General features: G+C 32.1%; 1 protein-coding gene across 19 annotated transcripts in view; it reads left to right on the forward strand.

Moving 5' to 3' along the window:
• The window catches only part of LOC111675065 (PDZ and LIM domain protein Zasp), a 205,168-nt gene extending 189,481 nt beyond the window's left edge, over window positions 1-15,687 (forward strand). For 5 of the 19 annotated variants that reach the window (XM_046953580.1, XM_046953579.1, XM_046953581.1 and 2 more), the window contains 4 exons: window positions 6,695-11,009; window positions 12,335-12,518; window positions 12,594-12,833; window positions 14,695-15,687. In XM_046953580.1, coding sequence (XP_046809536.1) covers window positions 6,695-11,009; window positions 12,335-12,518; window positions 12,594-12,833; window positions 14,695-14,772 — 4,817 coding nt within the window. In that variant the 3' untranslated portion in view covers window positions 14,773-15,687. Of the gene's footprint in view, window positions 1-5,328; window positions 5,581-6,694; window positions 11,010-11,375; window positions 12,244-12,334; window positions 12,519-12,593; window positions 12,834-14,694 lie in introns of those variants that run through there. The other 14 variants (XM_046953597.1, XM_046953591.1, XM_046953593.1 and 11 more) reach the window with 8 other exon arrangements.
• The last annotated feature ends 1,482 nt before the right edge of the window (window positions 15,688-17,169 follow it).

Here is a 17,169-nt window from a genome sequence, read left to right on the forward strand (position 1 = left end):
CCAATTTTGCACCTAAATGAAAATTTTACATAAACAAATTTATATATTATACACTGAAATGTAATTTTACACAAAAGTGTAATTTTACACCATAAAGTAAATTTTATACTATAAAGCAAATTTTACACTAAAATGTAAATTTTCAAATATATAAATGTGACAAATATGTAAATGTAACTTTTACACTAAAAGTAGAATTTACAATAAAATGTAAAGTTAACAAAGTTATTAAAGTAAATTTTACACTGAAATTTAATTTTTACTCCAAAATGTTATTCTACACTATAAAGTAAATTTTTCACTAATATAAACATGTAAATGTAAATTTTTCACTAAAATGTAAATTTTACACTAAAATGTAAATTTTACACTAAAATGTAAATTTTACACTAAAATGTAAATTATACATTGAATGTAATTTTACACTAAAATTGAAATTTAACACATAATGTAAATGTAAATTTTGCACTAAAATGTAAATTTTACACTAAAACGTAAATTTTACACTGAAATGTCAATTTTAAATTATATAAACTTGTAAATGAAACTTTTACACTAAAAGCAAAGTTTGCACTTAAATGTAAAGTTAACATTATAACATTCCCAGTCTACTCTACATTCCATACATTCTCCTGAGACCGTACATCTATTTTTGTGTAGTTATGCCCGTAAGCAAGTGTGTCCGCTCAGAATATGTAATATAATACTAATCTTATTTTGAAGAGACTTCTCATCCTGCTCTCGTTTTGATCTCTCTATAATATCTTTGTAGTTCTATCCACCGTTGTATTTTACATTAAATGTAAATTTTACGCTATAAAGTAAAGTTTGAACAAAAATGGAAAATTTACTTTTAAATTAAAAATAAATAGTATTTACTAAACTTTACACTAAAATGTAAAATTACATTATAATATAAATAAACATTATAATGTAAGTTTTCCCTAAAAGCGATTTTACACAAAAAAGTAAATTTTATTTTAAAAAGTAAATTTTATATTAAAAAGTAAATTTTACACTGAAAGACGTAAATTTTACAAAAAGATGTAAATTTTACAAAAAATGTTTATCATATATAAACATGTAATTTTACACAAGGATGTAAATTTTATACCGAAAAGTAGATTTGACACTAAAAAAGTAAATTCTACAATAAAATTAAATTTAAAAAAATGTTTTTTTCACAAAATGTAATTCATACATAAAAATGTAATTTTACACAAAAATATACATTTTACACAAAAATTATATTTTTTACTCTAAAACGTAATTTTTATACAAAAATTTATTTTTTACATTAAAATGTATTTTTTACATTAAAATATAAACTTTACATTTTTCTTAACCATCCTAATTTTACATAAATATTTTTATATACATGTAAAGAGTACGTACGTACATAACAACAACAATAATTGTATGTGTATTATATAGTAATAATTTTTATTTTGTTGTTTTCTTCATTTGTTTTATTAACATATGAAACTTGATAAATTTCAATAATATTTTTTTTTACTAGCCGACATGATGTTTTCCCCTTATATTGAGCGTAGCCTTGAAAAGGGTTTAATGAAAAAAAAGTAAAAATTTAAATAAAACTCGGGGCTATTTTCTAAAACTTTGTAAATGTAAAATAATTTATTAATTCTTAAACCATTTTAATACAACTTATTTTACGCTCCTGCTGTAGATGATTCACATACACTCTCACATTTAACATAAGTGTATTTTTCTTTACGAATTGTTAATCATAAAAAAAAACAATTTACATAGTAGACATGATTTTCATGTTGTTTTTCTTACTTCTTTATGATTCCATGCGTATTTATCTGTAAATAAAAGCGGAAATTCCTGTAATTTTTTCTATATTGAACGTATATGTAAAATAACATACATATATATGTATGTAAAGTATTGTGTTAAAAGCAATAATCATAAATATCAGGACAACAGTAAGAAATTACTAGGAATATGTATAGCTTTATTGAAATATATACATACATATGAATATATGTATGTATGTATATGTAATAAGATCCTTTCAATCATACAGAAAATATGTATAAATAAACATAGATATACAGTGAGTAACAATAAAATAATAAATTTTTCAAAATGATTTCTTTAAAATTACGAAATGCTATATCTGTTTTATCCTTCGCTGTATACAACTGCCTTTTCTATAGATAACAACAAAGAAAATTAACCAGCAACAAAGTACATATTTCCATATATGTAGATCTTTTTATATTCTTATTTCCTTTCAATAAGTATAACTCAGAGTTATTGGAAAAAAGCTTTATATTCGTAAATATTTTTCCTGTTATTATTTTATTGCAATATATGTATGTATTGTGTATTATAATAATAACAACAAAAGCTTATTACCATAAACAAATTATGAAAATACATATACGTATGTATTAAAAAAAGACATGAGACATTTGTTTATTATAGTATGAAAGGACATGAGATGTATTATATACATACATACATATATATGTTTGTATATCCATATGTTTGTAACAGTATGATATTGGCGAATTTGTATTTCTTATTTTTGTAATATCTACAATATGAAATCAATATGTGTACAAACGTTTCAATAACCCAGTGAATGTTTTTTCATTGAAATCAAAACTTTACATTTACTATTAAATAAAAATTTTAGATAAATTTCACACTTAAATGTAAATTTTACACTGAAGTGTCAATTTTACATTAAATATAAATTTTACAAAAATAAATAAATAAATATTACACTAATATAATTATTAATGTAAAATTCACATTAATAGTTATACATAAAAGTTTAAATTTTACTCTAAATGTAAATTTTATACTAATATGTAAATTTTGCCTCAAATGTAAATTTTACATTAAAATTTAAATTTAAATGTAAATTTGGGACTATAAAGTATTTTTTTAGGGAGATTTTACATTAAAATATCAATTTAACACTAAAATGTAAATTTAAAGCCAAATGTGAAATGTAAATTTGAGACTATAAACTAATTTTTTTAAGGAAGAAGTAAATTTTACACTAAAATGTAAATTTTCCAAGAATATGTTAATTTTACATTAAAATTTCAATTTTACACTTAAAATTAAATTTTCCAAAAAGAAGTAAATTTTACACAAAAGTCGAGATTTTCAACAAAATAAAGTTCTTAATGTAAATTATGCGCTGAAAAGAAAATTTTACGATAAAAATTTAATTTTGCACTAAAATGTAAATTTGACACTAAAAAGTAAATTTTGCACAATAAAGTAAATTTAACACTAAAAAGTAAATTTAACACTAAAAATAAATTTAACACATTTACACAGAAAGGTAAATTTTTGATTATTATGAACATGTATATGTAAATTTTACAAAAAATGTAAATTCGGCAATACACAGAGGTGTAAACATGTATACTGTAAAGTATATATTTACACTGTAGAGCAAATTTTATGCTGAAATGTAACTTTTACACTGAATTGTAACTTTTACAATACATTTAACACTTAAGAGTAAATTTTGAACTAAAATTTTAATTTTGAACTAAAATTGTAATTTTACAATAAAATTTTAATTTTACACTTACATTTTAATTATACACACCTTAAAGTATGTCAATCGGCTCAGAATCATTTTGAACTAAAATTGTAATTTTACAATAAAATTTTAATTTTACACTTACATTTTTATTATACCCTACACCACATCAGTAGGGAGGGTATATTGGGTTTGTGCTAATGTTTATAAAGCACAATAATATTGGTTCTATACACACCTTAAAGTATATCAATCGGCTCAGAATAATTTTCTGAGTCGATTTAGCTATGTCCGTCTGTATGTCCGTCCGTCCATGTAAACCTTGTAATCAAACTACAAATCGCAATTTTGGAGATAATTCAATGAAATTTGGCACATGATCTTTTATGGTACCGTAGACGAAACCTATTGAAAAAGGTTAACATTGGTCCATTATTTCACCCAGCCCCCATACAACTGAACCCCCAAATAGGGCTTGTAAACCTTGTAATCAATTTTGGAGATAATTCAATGAAATTTGGCACATGATCTTCTATTATACCGTAGACGAAATTGAAAATGCTGAACATTGGTCCATTATTTCACCTAGCCCCCATAAAACCCCCGAATAGGGCTTTTAAAGTGAATTTGTTTACCTTCCGAGAAAGTGATGTTTGTTGACTTCCAAAGAAGCGAAAAGAATCCAATTTTGTTTAAAATTTGGAAGTTTATTGATAAATGCGTGTAATTTATTTGTTTATATTAATATTAAGTTAAATTAGTTGTATTCAAAAATATTACAGTTTCACTTCCTAATAACTTAAAAAAAGAACTTAAAAATTACTTCCAGAGAATGACTTCAGATGTAGTGAAAGTAGAATCAAATAAAAAGAACATCCCTCCTATGAAAAGCCTGTGTTAAATCATCATTTCTTCAGGTCTTTTTCAATACTTCTATAGAGTAGATTATACTTCTTTTTCGCTTCTTTGGAATACCAATATGAATTTAAAGTTTCATATTCTAGTTCTATGTCTGATTGCCTGTGAAGTCATTCCAGAATCAAAAAAAAAAAAAAAAAAATAGAAACTTTAAGGATGAAATTTTTCCTCTAATATTTCTTATTGTGCAAAAAAGTATCTTTATAATATTTGTTTGCTGGGTTATAATTTGGCTGGGATAAAATAGCAATTTGTAGGCATACGACATACATATTTTTATATTTGTACATTTCGTCAACAACAATTGTCTTATTGTTAACAATTTTAATCAGAATACAAGTGACAGTCATAGCTGGAGATATGTCTATGATGAAAAGGACTGTATTATTATGTATTCAATGATTGTTCTTTAAAGAAATCTTGAAAATGTATATCTGTATTTGACAATATACAAAAAAAAAAGGAAATCCGTTTTATAATACTTATTATTGAAACAAAAATGTGTACAATATTGTATAAATTGCTATACATTTGCAATTGAAAAAAGGAAACAATTTCAATTGCTATCTTTTTTAATATCCTTAAAATAATTGTCTAGTTTAAAGTCGAATACTTTTATTATGAAAACTAGAATTTGGCCAAAAAAAATAATACAGTTAGTGTTTCTTATAAATCTTGAGCCTTTATCAATCTTTTACACATTTTTTTCCAATAGGCCCTTAATTTTCCACTACTATTTCTAATAAACTTGTCTGCTTCAAAAATATCCTTCTACTAACTATTGCAATAATTTTGATATTTATCCCTTAAAACTAAAAAAAACATTAAACTAAATCCGTTATTTTCTTTCTAAATCTCCCTATTTCCAGGTTATTATAACTATTAAACTTATATCCAACTCCCCAAAATGTCTAGTCCACAGATATGTATTACTTGATCCTCTTAATATATGTATATCAGGACTACAAGGATTTGTTAATCAGTTATAATCTTAAATAATATGTGTTTTATTTTTGTCAAAAAAATTTTTTAATGTTTTAAAATGTTTAGCAAATTATCATTTGTTTTTCTTATAATAAAAACGCATTTCGGAAAACTGAAAAAAAACTCCCTATAATGGTATTTATATATATTTTTGGAAATATCTGTATAATTCATCCACTAGTTTGTATACATTTTTTAATATTTTACTTTAAATATACATATTCTTCAAATTTTGTTTAATTTATAACAAAACTATCTTTAAACTTCTATATTTGAACACTTTCTTGCAAAACAGATTGTGTGAAGATTTACTAATTTTTTAATTTTATAAAATTTTATTTACACATACATATATTGTTTTTGTTATGTACTGTCTTTATGCATGTGTTGTCTGTTGTCTGTAGAATTTTTTTTTAATTCAATTGGTTCAAAGCTTAGCTAAAGGATCGCCCTCCTTTCACTCAGAGGATTGTGTGCAAGATGACACAGAATTATGAAAATGTATTTATGACCTTTAATTGGAAATTCTATGAAAATATTATTGTTTCTTTGAGTTGCTAAAAAAAATTAAACACTTTTACAGTGGTATTGGTTTTCAAATAATTCTCAATACTTTTCAATCCACTAAATTGCTTAAATTATTTCCAAATCAAACCAAAAAATCTTTAAAATAAAACACATCAAATTCATACATATAAGTATCTTGACGAAGATAAACGAAAAGAAACACTTCGATACAAAAGGGTCCATTTGTGTTGCACTCAGATACTCAACTAATTACACTTACTAAACATACGGCCAAACACCTATTAAGCTTTAAGCTGTATATAGATAGATAGAATATCTGCACTGCTGCTTGCTACAAATCTAACATGTATCAACATTTTTTATCTTTCTTCTTTTTCTTAAAACAACAACGCAAACAAACAAATAAACCAACATACAAAAATGTACTCTTGTTTGCCAAACAAAAAAAAAAAAAAAAAAAAAAAAAAAAACTAAAAACTGTTTCTTCGAAAAAACTAATATAACCACTAACCTTCTTAATCTAACCACAAATTACACAAAATCCCATAAAACTACAATCCACCCAAACACACACATACATGCACACATACACACACACATTATCCATTATCAAACGTTTCCATCAAACCTGTTGTTGTAACTTTTGTAATCAACCGTACGTATGGTGTGCTGATGTATTGAATTCCTTAAAACAAAACTTGGTTGGTTAATGGCTTTTAATAGAAGCCGATGAGGAAAGCTTGCAACCGCAATATGCCGAATGTTATTTCGAGGAGGACTATGAGGTGGAGCAGACTAATAGACAGCAACGTTCGAACTTCTGTTGGCCACCTCCTGAGGATGATAGTAGTCGTGCTCCTACAGCAGCTCCTTTATATATACCTCCACCTGAAACACAACACGTGGTGGCAAAGCCATTAGAAAATCCTCCGCCTCCTCCACCGGGTAATGCAGCTGTCTGCGGTCAATGTCAGTGTAGTGGTGAAACTGAGCAACAGCAGCAACAACAACAACAGCAACAACAACAACAGCAGCAACAACAACAACAAGCTCAATGGCAAAGTCGTTCGGCTCCTCAATTGACCAGTGGCGTGACTCAACAAGAATGTGAATCTGGTTCAGATTCGTATACCTCTACCAGCACTACTACCACCACCACTTCGGATGGCTATCAACGCATGTATGCGGCCCAAGTTCAGGCCTATCAAATGCAACAAGCCTACGAACAGTCTGGTTCTGAATTTGACTATCACATGGATATGGAAGTGGCCGCTATGCAGCAACAAGATCATTTGCAACTTTTATCTTCGAATTATTCCGAGAGTGGCCGGCGTAGTGCTCAAGAATGCATAGAGACTTTAGTGCCTCCCCTAAGCACCTATAGGCTAGTAGATATGGTAAGAGAGGTAACTCCCAGTCCTGTCCCCGAACCTTCTCAGGGATCACGTCATGTGGTCTTTCTGGAGGATCCCGAAGTCAAAGAAGTCGACTCATATCATCGGCAAGTAGAAAAAGGTAATGAAGATGACGAAAAACAACAAGAACAAAAACACACCACAGAAACACATGAATCCTCTTATGAGGAAGAAACTGAAGATAAAGGTTTCATCAGAGATGATCGTTCTCATATTCTGGAAAGTCAGCGTATTTTCCAACCAACTCCAGAAATAAAAATCGAAATAGCCCCTGTCAAACAAATACCTCCCACCAAAATTCCCAATCCTTGTCCCAAAGAATGGATAAACCCCATGGTACGTGTTCTAACCACAGCTCCTGAGACTCCCTTTCATATGGTTGGTTGTTTGTGTCCCAAACCTTGCGAATGTACATGTCAAGTTGATCCTGAGGCAGAAATCGCTCAGGAAATACCTGAGGAACCTCCCAAAGAACCCATACCAGAACCTTACGAAAGACCACTTTCACCAGAACCCGAAGAACCAGTACATATCAATACCATATGGGATACTCCCACGCTCACCAGCGCCATGACTATTGCTCCAGAGTTTCAGTTGAAATTTGCTCCACCTGCCTCTGAGGGCATACCTTTGCCCGAAGAGACTGAACCTTATATGCCACCACCTATTGAAGTTAAACCTTATGTTCGTGAGGATTATCGCCCAAAGACTCCCTTATTACGTGCCCTTACTACTGCTCCCGATAAACCTTTTGAAGGTCACTTTGATCGTGATGTTCCCATACATATTCTCGATTTGCCTACACCTAAAGAACATCTAACAATGAAGGATGCCTTACGCACAGCGCCCGAACGTCCGTACACTCCTCTCGATCCTGAAAATGCTACACACATGTTTGAAGAGCAACAAAAGGAAGAAGAGAAGAAAAAGCAAGAATTTCAGGTTTTGGACAGAGAAGAAGAATTGGGTTTGTCTAAGGAGGCATTGGAACAGGTGGAGTATTATACCACAGAAAAACGTAAATCATCAACATCAGCATTTGCGGCCATGCAAGCATTCCAACCATCCTCACAACCTTTATCCTCTTCTACGACACCTCGCCACTCCATTTCCTACACTAAAGAAGAAAATGATCTCGAATATAGAAAATATTATGATGCTCATGAGCGTTATCAGAAAAGACGTAGCTATTTCTCACAAAAGGAGCAAGAGCTTCTACAACAACAGCAAACCAACACTTCCTCACAACTACAAGAACAACATCAACAACAACAGACTAATACACGTGAAGAGTCCTCATTGTATTCCTCTACCAAAGCTAGCTCTTCTTCCTCTAAATCCTCTTCCGCAGTCCAACAACAACAGCAAATTACCTCATCAACATATGCTTCGAACTTAACACAAGCTACCAAATCATCCCAATCAATGGCTTATTCTGGTTCCGCAACTACCTCTACCAAAGTCGATGTACATGAAGTAATCGAAGAAGTAACCGATGAACTTGAACACTCTGAGGTTATCTTTCCACCACCCTCACCCCTTAGTCACATGAAACAAAAAACCTCATCGGGTCTCCACAGACCGGAGTCCATACCGAAATATCAGCGCAATTGGACAGTACTGCCGACACAAAGCCCTGTACGCACACCCGAACCACCAGAATTGCGTGAGAATGTTCCTTTGGCTTTTGTAGATACTCCCAAAACACCCACTACCACTAATGGCTCCAATGGTAATAATATACACAAACCAGTGGCTCAAATGTCTGCACGCTCTGTTAGTCAACAGCAATCACAATCACACCAGCAGCAGACAACTGCTTCTGCCTATAGTTCCTCTGTAATGAGTTCTAAAACTGAACAAAGGCAGCAGCAGCTGTCTTCGACAGTCACTTCCTCCACTACAACCGCTTCCGATTCGGCTAAAGAACAGCTACAGTTGACTAAACCCACTATACCAATTATTATTGAAGATCGCTCGGGACCAGTTACCATGGCTTTTCAAGCTTTAGATGAGCATATGGTGAGAGATCAATCTCAAACACCTTCCCGACCTTATACGCCTTCCATGATAAATAAACCAGCTCCCATTACGCCATATTATCAGACGCCTGAAAAATTATGCTTTGATGAATGTCCAGCTACTCATGCTCGCGATTACGATCGTCGCTCAGCTTCTCCTTTTCCAGATCGCGCTAGATCTCCAGCTCCTGGACCACCACCAAATCCCTTGGCCGCCATAAGAGCTCCTCGCATGAAGGAATCTGAAGTCTCTCCACTAAGTCCACGAGTACTGCAAGCTGGCTCTATTACCACTGGACAAAGCTATTTGGGAGCTCAACAGGCTCAACAACAAGAGAGATTACTCTCACACACCGCTACAGGCACTCAATCGGCCATGCAAAGTTTCACTCAAGAGCCGGAAAAAAGAGAAAAAATGCAAATCGGAAACATGACTGTGGAAAGGAGTGAAAAAGCTTCCCGTTTAGAGGAACAAAAACAAAGTCAAATGCAATCACACACTACAACACAAGTGGGCAATACTCAGATTGAACGCAGACGCAAAGTAACTGAAGAATTTGAACACACTTCATCGGCCAAGACAGTAGAGATACGTACTGGTTCACAATCTTCTTCCACAGAAAGGAGACAGTCTTATGGAAAAACTGGTTATGTGGCCAATCAAGCAAGACGTTTGTCCGGTCTCGAACAAGAGATCACAAACTTGACAAGCCAGTCTCAAGCCATTAGTGCTCGAGCGGCCACATTGACGGAAACGAAATTTCCCGAATTGCATAGTCAGGGCGGTCAATCGCAATTCCCCACAAAGCCAGTGCTTCCTCCTCACGATGAATCTCAGCCACCGAGCTATTACGTTTCTGGAGCCACTCTTAAAAAATTGGATGAACCGGTTTGCACGATTTTCCCACCAGCCCAACAAAAACAATCTTCAACTTCGTACGGAGCGTCATTGGTTTCTTCGCAGCAATCACAATCGCAACAACAACAGAAATCATTAACTACATTATCAACAACATCATCTTCACATCAACAAAAACAACAACAAGCTAACACTGTTAGCTGTAGTCTAACCAAAGCTTCTGCTACTACTTGTACTAATAATCAAGCTTATCAATCGATCACAGCTGGCTCTAACCTTAATGCTACTTCTACTTCTACCACTACTTCATCTGCAACTGGCACTGCACCCTCGGGTGTTTGCCCAGTAACGGGTACATTCTGTCGTCCCGGTCATACATGCTGCAAGCAGCAACAATTGCAACAATCAAATAATAATAATAATGGCTCACGACCGACTGCTTCTTTAGGTTCAGCTGGCTCTAAGCCATCACAAGCTGCAGCTTCTTCTAATATTACAGCTAATACGCAATCGCAATCTTCTGCAGCACCAAGCGCCGCACCAACACCATCTGCTTCCAAAAGACCAAGTGTTTCAGCACCTTCTAATAATACCAATAATGATTCTGCTACAGGTGGTATGGCTCCTAAGGGTGGTGCTTATGGTGCTACTACAGCTCCCAAACGTGGTCGCGGTATTTTGAACAAGGCCGTCAGCTCCGGTGTACGTGTACCAACTTGCAACAGCTGCAGCACCCACATCAGGTTAGGCAACTGAATAAACGTTACGCTGAGATTCTGGAAAATTGTCAACGTTTTAAATGTTTCTTTGTTATTATTCGTGTTTTTTATGATTCCAAGATCGGAATAAAATATTAAGAGTTCTTGAGTTTTTGCATGGGCATGAAGTTATTTTTTAGCTGTTCTTTTAATTGCAGTCCCTAGGTGGAACATAATAGTCCACAAATTTTTATTAAGAAAATATTTTTGATTTGTTTAATTAAGTTAAGATTCCTTTATTTTTAATCCTTAAATTTTATTTTATGATATTCCTATGTTTGCTTTAATTGTGTTTTTAACTAACAATTGTTGTTCATTTTTGCTTTGTCTCTTGTGTTAATGCCTTTCCAGAATCCTTAATAAAACCATCCATGTTAAGTGATACCTTGCCTCGCAAAACTAATGCTAAGCCAAAAACCAATGCTTCCTTTGCAAATGCTAATGCCTCCTTACAGCAGACTGACTTACCCAACGATGATCCCACTGCCATGCTGAATGATTCGATTGGCAAAATAAATATGGGCCATAAAATGGACAATTTCATGGCCGAGGCGGGTAAAGTTATATCAAATATGTTGGAGGCCCGTTTGGCCAACAACGGTAATGGTATACCTTCACCGCATAGCAGTAGTTCTTTGAGTCTGCGCAGCAACAGCAGTTCAAATCTTTCACGAAGTCCCATGGTGGTACGCAAACGGTTGGACTTGGATGATTTTAAAGATATTAATCCTTCTGAGCCGGCAGCCCTAAAACCGGTCATTGCGGTGCATCAAAATGTTGAACTTAAACCAGATTACAAAGCACAACATCAAGTACCAAAAGGTGTACACACTACAGATTTGCCCGTAAACCATCCCATGGGAAAAGTTTTGGAATTATGTGATAATAAGGCAAAACCCCAATCGCCTTTGGCTGTGCCAGTCAAGCCCGATACTATTGGTAGTAACTTGCCACCCTCTGAAACTGTGATATATCGTAATAATGATCGCTCCAATAGAAGAGCAAGTCATGCCACCGATAGACGTTCATACATTGAAACAAACACACAAAATGAACAACCCAAAGATGGGCCTGTATTTAGTATTAGTGTTAAGGCATTGGGCAAACCAGGCGAAGATCCTAATAAACCCATGTCACCGGAAAACGAAGAGGTAGTAAGTCAGTTGCTTAAGGATGGTAAGAAACCCATATGTTGTCAGTGCAATGTTGAAATAACATCGTAAGTGTATATATTTATGTATATCCTTAACTAATAATCTCAATTATGGTAAAGCTTTGAAACTAATTTGAAACTTGTAATATTTCCTTAGGGGTCCTTTCATTACCGCTTTGGGTAAGATCTGGTGTCCCGAACACTTCCACTGTGTCAATGGCAACTGCCGTCGTCCCTTGCAAGATATTGGCTTCGTTGAAGAGAAGGGTGATCTTTACTGTGAATATTGCTTCGAGAAATATTTGGCTCCCACTTGCAGCAAGTGTGCTGGTAAAATCAAGGTAACATCTTGTTGAGCTCTTTCGTTACCTTAGTTATTTTATTTATTTTAATATTTCATTTGGTTAAAATTATAGGGTGATTGTTTGAATGCCATTGGCAAACACTTCCATCCTGAATGCTTTGCCTGCGGTCATTGCGGCAAATTGTTCGGCAATACTCCATTCTTCCTAGAGGATGGTATGCCCTATTGTGAAGCTGATTGGAATGAATTGTTCACCACTAAATGTTTCGCTTGCGGTTTCCCCGTTGAAGCTGGCGATAGATGGGTTGAGGCCTTGAACCACAACTATCATAGCCAATGTTTCAATTGCACTGTAAGTATTTTTTGTTTGTTGAATTTTTACTTGAGAATGATTCTTACACGTAAATTTTGAATTGAAGTTCTTTGAAATATATTGTATGTTTCTGTAATCGTCAGGTTTATAGTACGTCGATCCAGTTCTCACAATTTCAAATTCTAGTTTTTTCTTTAGTCTATAGTATAGACTGTACTCAAGTATATATTCTTCTTAGGGTGAATATTTTGAAATATAGTCTAATCTGGACTGCAGCTAGATTGTAGTGTGAAGTTAAAAGTCTATAACCAAGACTATAGAATAGTCTAGACTATAGACTAATATATAGTTCAGACTATATACAAGTATATAATCTGGACTATATACTAGTCTATAATCTGTATAATACACTGTAGTCAAGACTATAGACTCGATTGTAGTCTAGACTACAGACGAGACTAGCCTATAGGACTATGCACTAGTATATATTCTGGTCTATAGACCAGTTTATAGTCTATTAACTGAAATATATATTGGTCTATAGTCTAGAGTCTAGACTATATACTAGTCAATAGTTACTATATACAAGTATATAGTCTAGACTATATACTAGTCTATAATCTGTATAATACACTATAGCCAAGACTATAGACTCGTCTGTAGTCTAGACTATAGACGAGTCTATAGTCCTATAATCTGGACTATTCACTAGTCTATAGACCAGATTTTAGTCTAGACTATATACTAGTCTATACTTTGGACTACATACAAGTATATAGTCTGGACTATATATTAGTCTATAATCTGGACTATACCATAGTCTATAGTCTGGTCTATAGACCAGTTTATAGTCTGGACTATAAACTATATTACATTATACTATAGACGAGTCTATAGTCTAGACTACAGATGAGTATATAGTCTAGACTACAGAAGCATTTATAGCCCAGTCGATGGTCTGGACTTTAGCCTAGTTTATAGTCTGAGCTATAGCCAACAAGTCTATAGTCTGGACTTTTATCTATATCTGACAAGAGCCTAGTTTGGATTATGGATCTGGAGTTCACAGTCTGGGCTATAGCCGAACTTTTGACTAATCTATAGCCTGTACTATATAGTCTATAGTCTGAAGTGTATAGTCTATATTCTGGATTATTGCTGGGTCAATATTCTGAACTATAGTCTATAGTTTTGAGAGAAACCCATTCCGCAGTTTGTATAATAGCCCCCTTTAAAGTTGTATACATAGACCAGTCTATATTCTAGCTTAGCCTGTAATCTGGACTGTGTTTGTATTACTTCTATAGTCTATAGTTTGTTCTATATACTGGATTATAATCCAGAACATAGTATGTAATATAAATTAGTCTGTATTTGGAGTGTAGTCTAACTTGTAGTTTTGTCTGTAATATTTTATACAATCTGGGGTTTAGTCAGATTTATAGTTCGTTTATAGTCTGGTTTATAGTGTGGACTATAGTGTAGTTTATAGTATACTCTATATAGTCAGGATTATGGTGTAGTTTATATTCTAACCTGTAATTTAGACTATATTTTGTAAAGTTGTTGTTGAATCTGGACTAATCTATAGTCTGGTCCATTATTTATTCTGTAGTCTGAAATATTATAAAGTTTATAATTTGAACCATTGTTTTATCTATAATCTGGACTATTGACAGTTTAATATACTGAACTATCTGGTAAATAGTCTAGACTATTTCCCGTTCCATATTGTGTACTTTATTTTAGAATATTGCCTAATTTGTAGACTAAGCTCTTACTAAAACCTAAAAAACGAAAGTGTAGAATATTTTTTTTCAAAATTCAGAAACATTTCAATTGATCAGCAATTTATTTCAGAATTATTAATTAATCATCATTTTATTCTTCTTCTTTACAGTACTGCAAACAAAACTTGGAAGGTCAAAGCTTCTACAACAAGGGCGGTCGTCCCTTCTGCAAGAATCATGCTCGTTAAGGTTTAGAAGTTGCTTGCAACGAAATGACTGCAAACAACTGCAACCTAAAACAGCAGCAGCAACATATTAATAATAACAACAACAACAAAAACATTAACGCTAAACCACGCACCTTTTCATCAGGGATCATTTAATGCATAAAAACATTGATTTTAAAAAAAATAAAAACACAAGTATATATTTCTTTTATTTAGTTAATCATAAAAACTCAACATAAAAAAACTATTAATATTAATTTAATGAAACAAAACAAGAAAAAAACAAGCTTAGCTTATAATTTTAATTATCAACAATTATTAATACTTTGTTTTTTGAAAACCTTTACTTCTCATCCCCTTTTATTGTGTTTCAAGTTAAAACTGAAAATTTTATTAAATTCTAATAATTTCCCTCAACTACTTAATTTTGCTTTTTTGTATAATTTTAACGAACTACAACGATCAACGATCGACACCACCCCCCCCCCCTCATACTTTTCTCAAAAATCTCCCCTGTTGTAATGAAAACCTAACATATTATATTTAATTAATGTAATAATTATATCAACAAAAACGCTTAAAGATTTCATTTGTAATTAATTTGAAATTGTTAGGTTTATCGTAAAAATTATTTCAATTAAAATCCCTTTTCAAGTAATTTTTGTGTTTTTTTTTATTGAAAATTGTATGACCCCTGTCTTATTCTCATTTTATTCTCCTAGTTTTGGCTTTAAATATTTTATTTTATTATAAATATCTTAAATATTTATTATTATATATGTTATAAAAAAATATTATCTGTATAAAAAAAAAACTTGCAATTATATATAATGATGATTAAAACTACTACAAAATTTTCATAATATTGTGTAATATTTTCAATAATTTTTGCTGGTATCAATAAAATTTTGATGAAATCTTTCTTTTCGCGTTAAATTCTTGTTATTTATATGGTGAACATGGTGAATTATAAATTGAGACGTAAGTATTCTTATTGTGCCCCAGAAACCTAGAGCCCATAAAGACTTTCTTTTTGCTAGGAGAAATGACTCTAACTTTTTCATCGTGTCGTTATAATTTATAAAGTTTGACCTTCAAGTCAAATTGATATGTGTTTGATTGAAGTTTAACGGCATCTGATTATTTTGATATTTTCATATTGTATTGTTTTATTTTCAAATTTCAAGTGGGCGAAAAACCACGCCTATATTTAGAAAATATTAAGTCAGTATATCTGAGATAATATAACAGTTCGAGTCCTCAAGTTATGTAGCAGGAAAAAGTAATAGCAGCAGGGGGCGTGGCATCTCCCATATATATTAAATACAAAAAATCGTCAATTTTGGAAACTATTACAGATAAAATCTATAAATTTTACACAAAGAACTTTAACATGATGGATATTAAATTGGCGAACTACCAATAAGGGGAGCGGTATCATCCATATGAATTAAATACAAAAATTTGTTTATCTGGGAAACTAATAGAACTAGATTTTTAAACTTAGCAGGAAAAACTTTGGAAAATTAATTGGAAAAAATTGTATATCTGAGAAGATACAGTAACAGAAAAAATTAATACATGATGATGAAATGAATTTTGTAATGAATTAAATGAATCGAACACGAAACGCCTCAGAAATTATCTTTAAAGCTCAGTAATTTTCAATTAAGCAAAGAAATTCGACATAAGGTGGTTTATAGGGAACTAAAATCTCACTGTCAAAATCTATACCACCCACATTAAGGTTAGCGTCTGGTAGGTCGAAGTTCGTAGGTTCGATTCTCACCGGAAGCACTGGTCTAATAGAGTGTACATCTTAGGAAGGGATAAATAATTAATAAATAATTTTGAGCGTTATGGCGGGTTTCTCAAGAAATTCTTATATAGATCAGATATGGACCGATGGTCTTAAAATATTACATATATATTTAGTTCCAACAAAACATGCTTTTTTTACTACAAAAAACAAATTTATGTAAATTTTGGAAGTGAAAGTTTTTATAATATTATGAACCTCTAGAAGTTTTACAAAAAGACTTTGGCTACTATATCAAATTTCATTGCAATTCCACCATTTTTAGTTTTTACGAGTGGTATAGTCAATTTCTGAGGAGGATCTTTTAAAATGCTATTGAAATTGAAGAACAAATCACTTACTCCTCCTGCTTAAGTCCTATCTATCTTTAAACTGACAGATACTAGCGACATTAATAAAGATTTATGAGGGTTCGAAAATATCGAGTTAGGCGCTCTATGTGACCATTGTCTTTTATGGAGCTAAGTATACAAAATTTGGAAGATTTAATTTCGGAAAATTTTATTATTTTTCCTCATGGTATGGATATTATCTACCTTATTTACAAAGAGAAAATCGAAAGGGAATGAATCACTGTTATAAAGAAGTAAATAACACGA

Source organism: Lucilia cuprina, chromosome 6, assembly GCF_022045245.1.
Source record: "Lucilia cuprina isolate Lc7/37 chromosome 6, ASM2204524v1, whole genome shotgun sequence".
NCBI classification, from domain to species: Eukaryota; Metazoa; Arthropoda; class Insecta; order Diptera; family Calliphoridae; genus Lucilia; species Lucilia cuprina.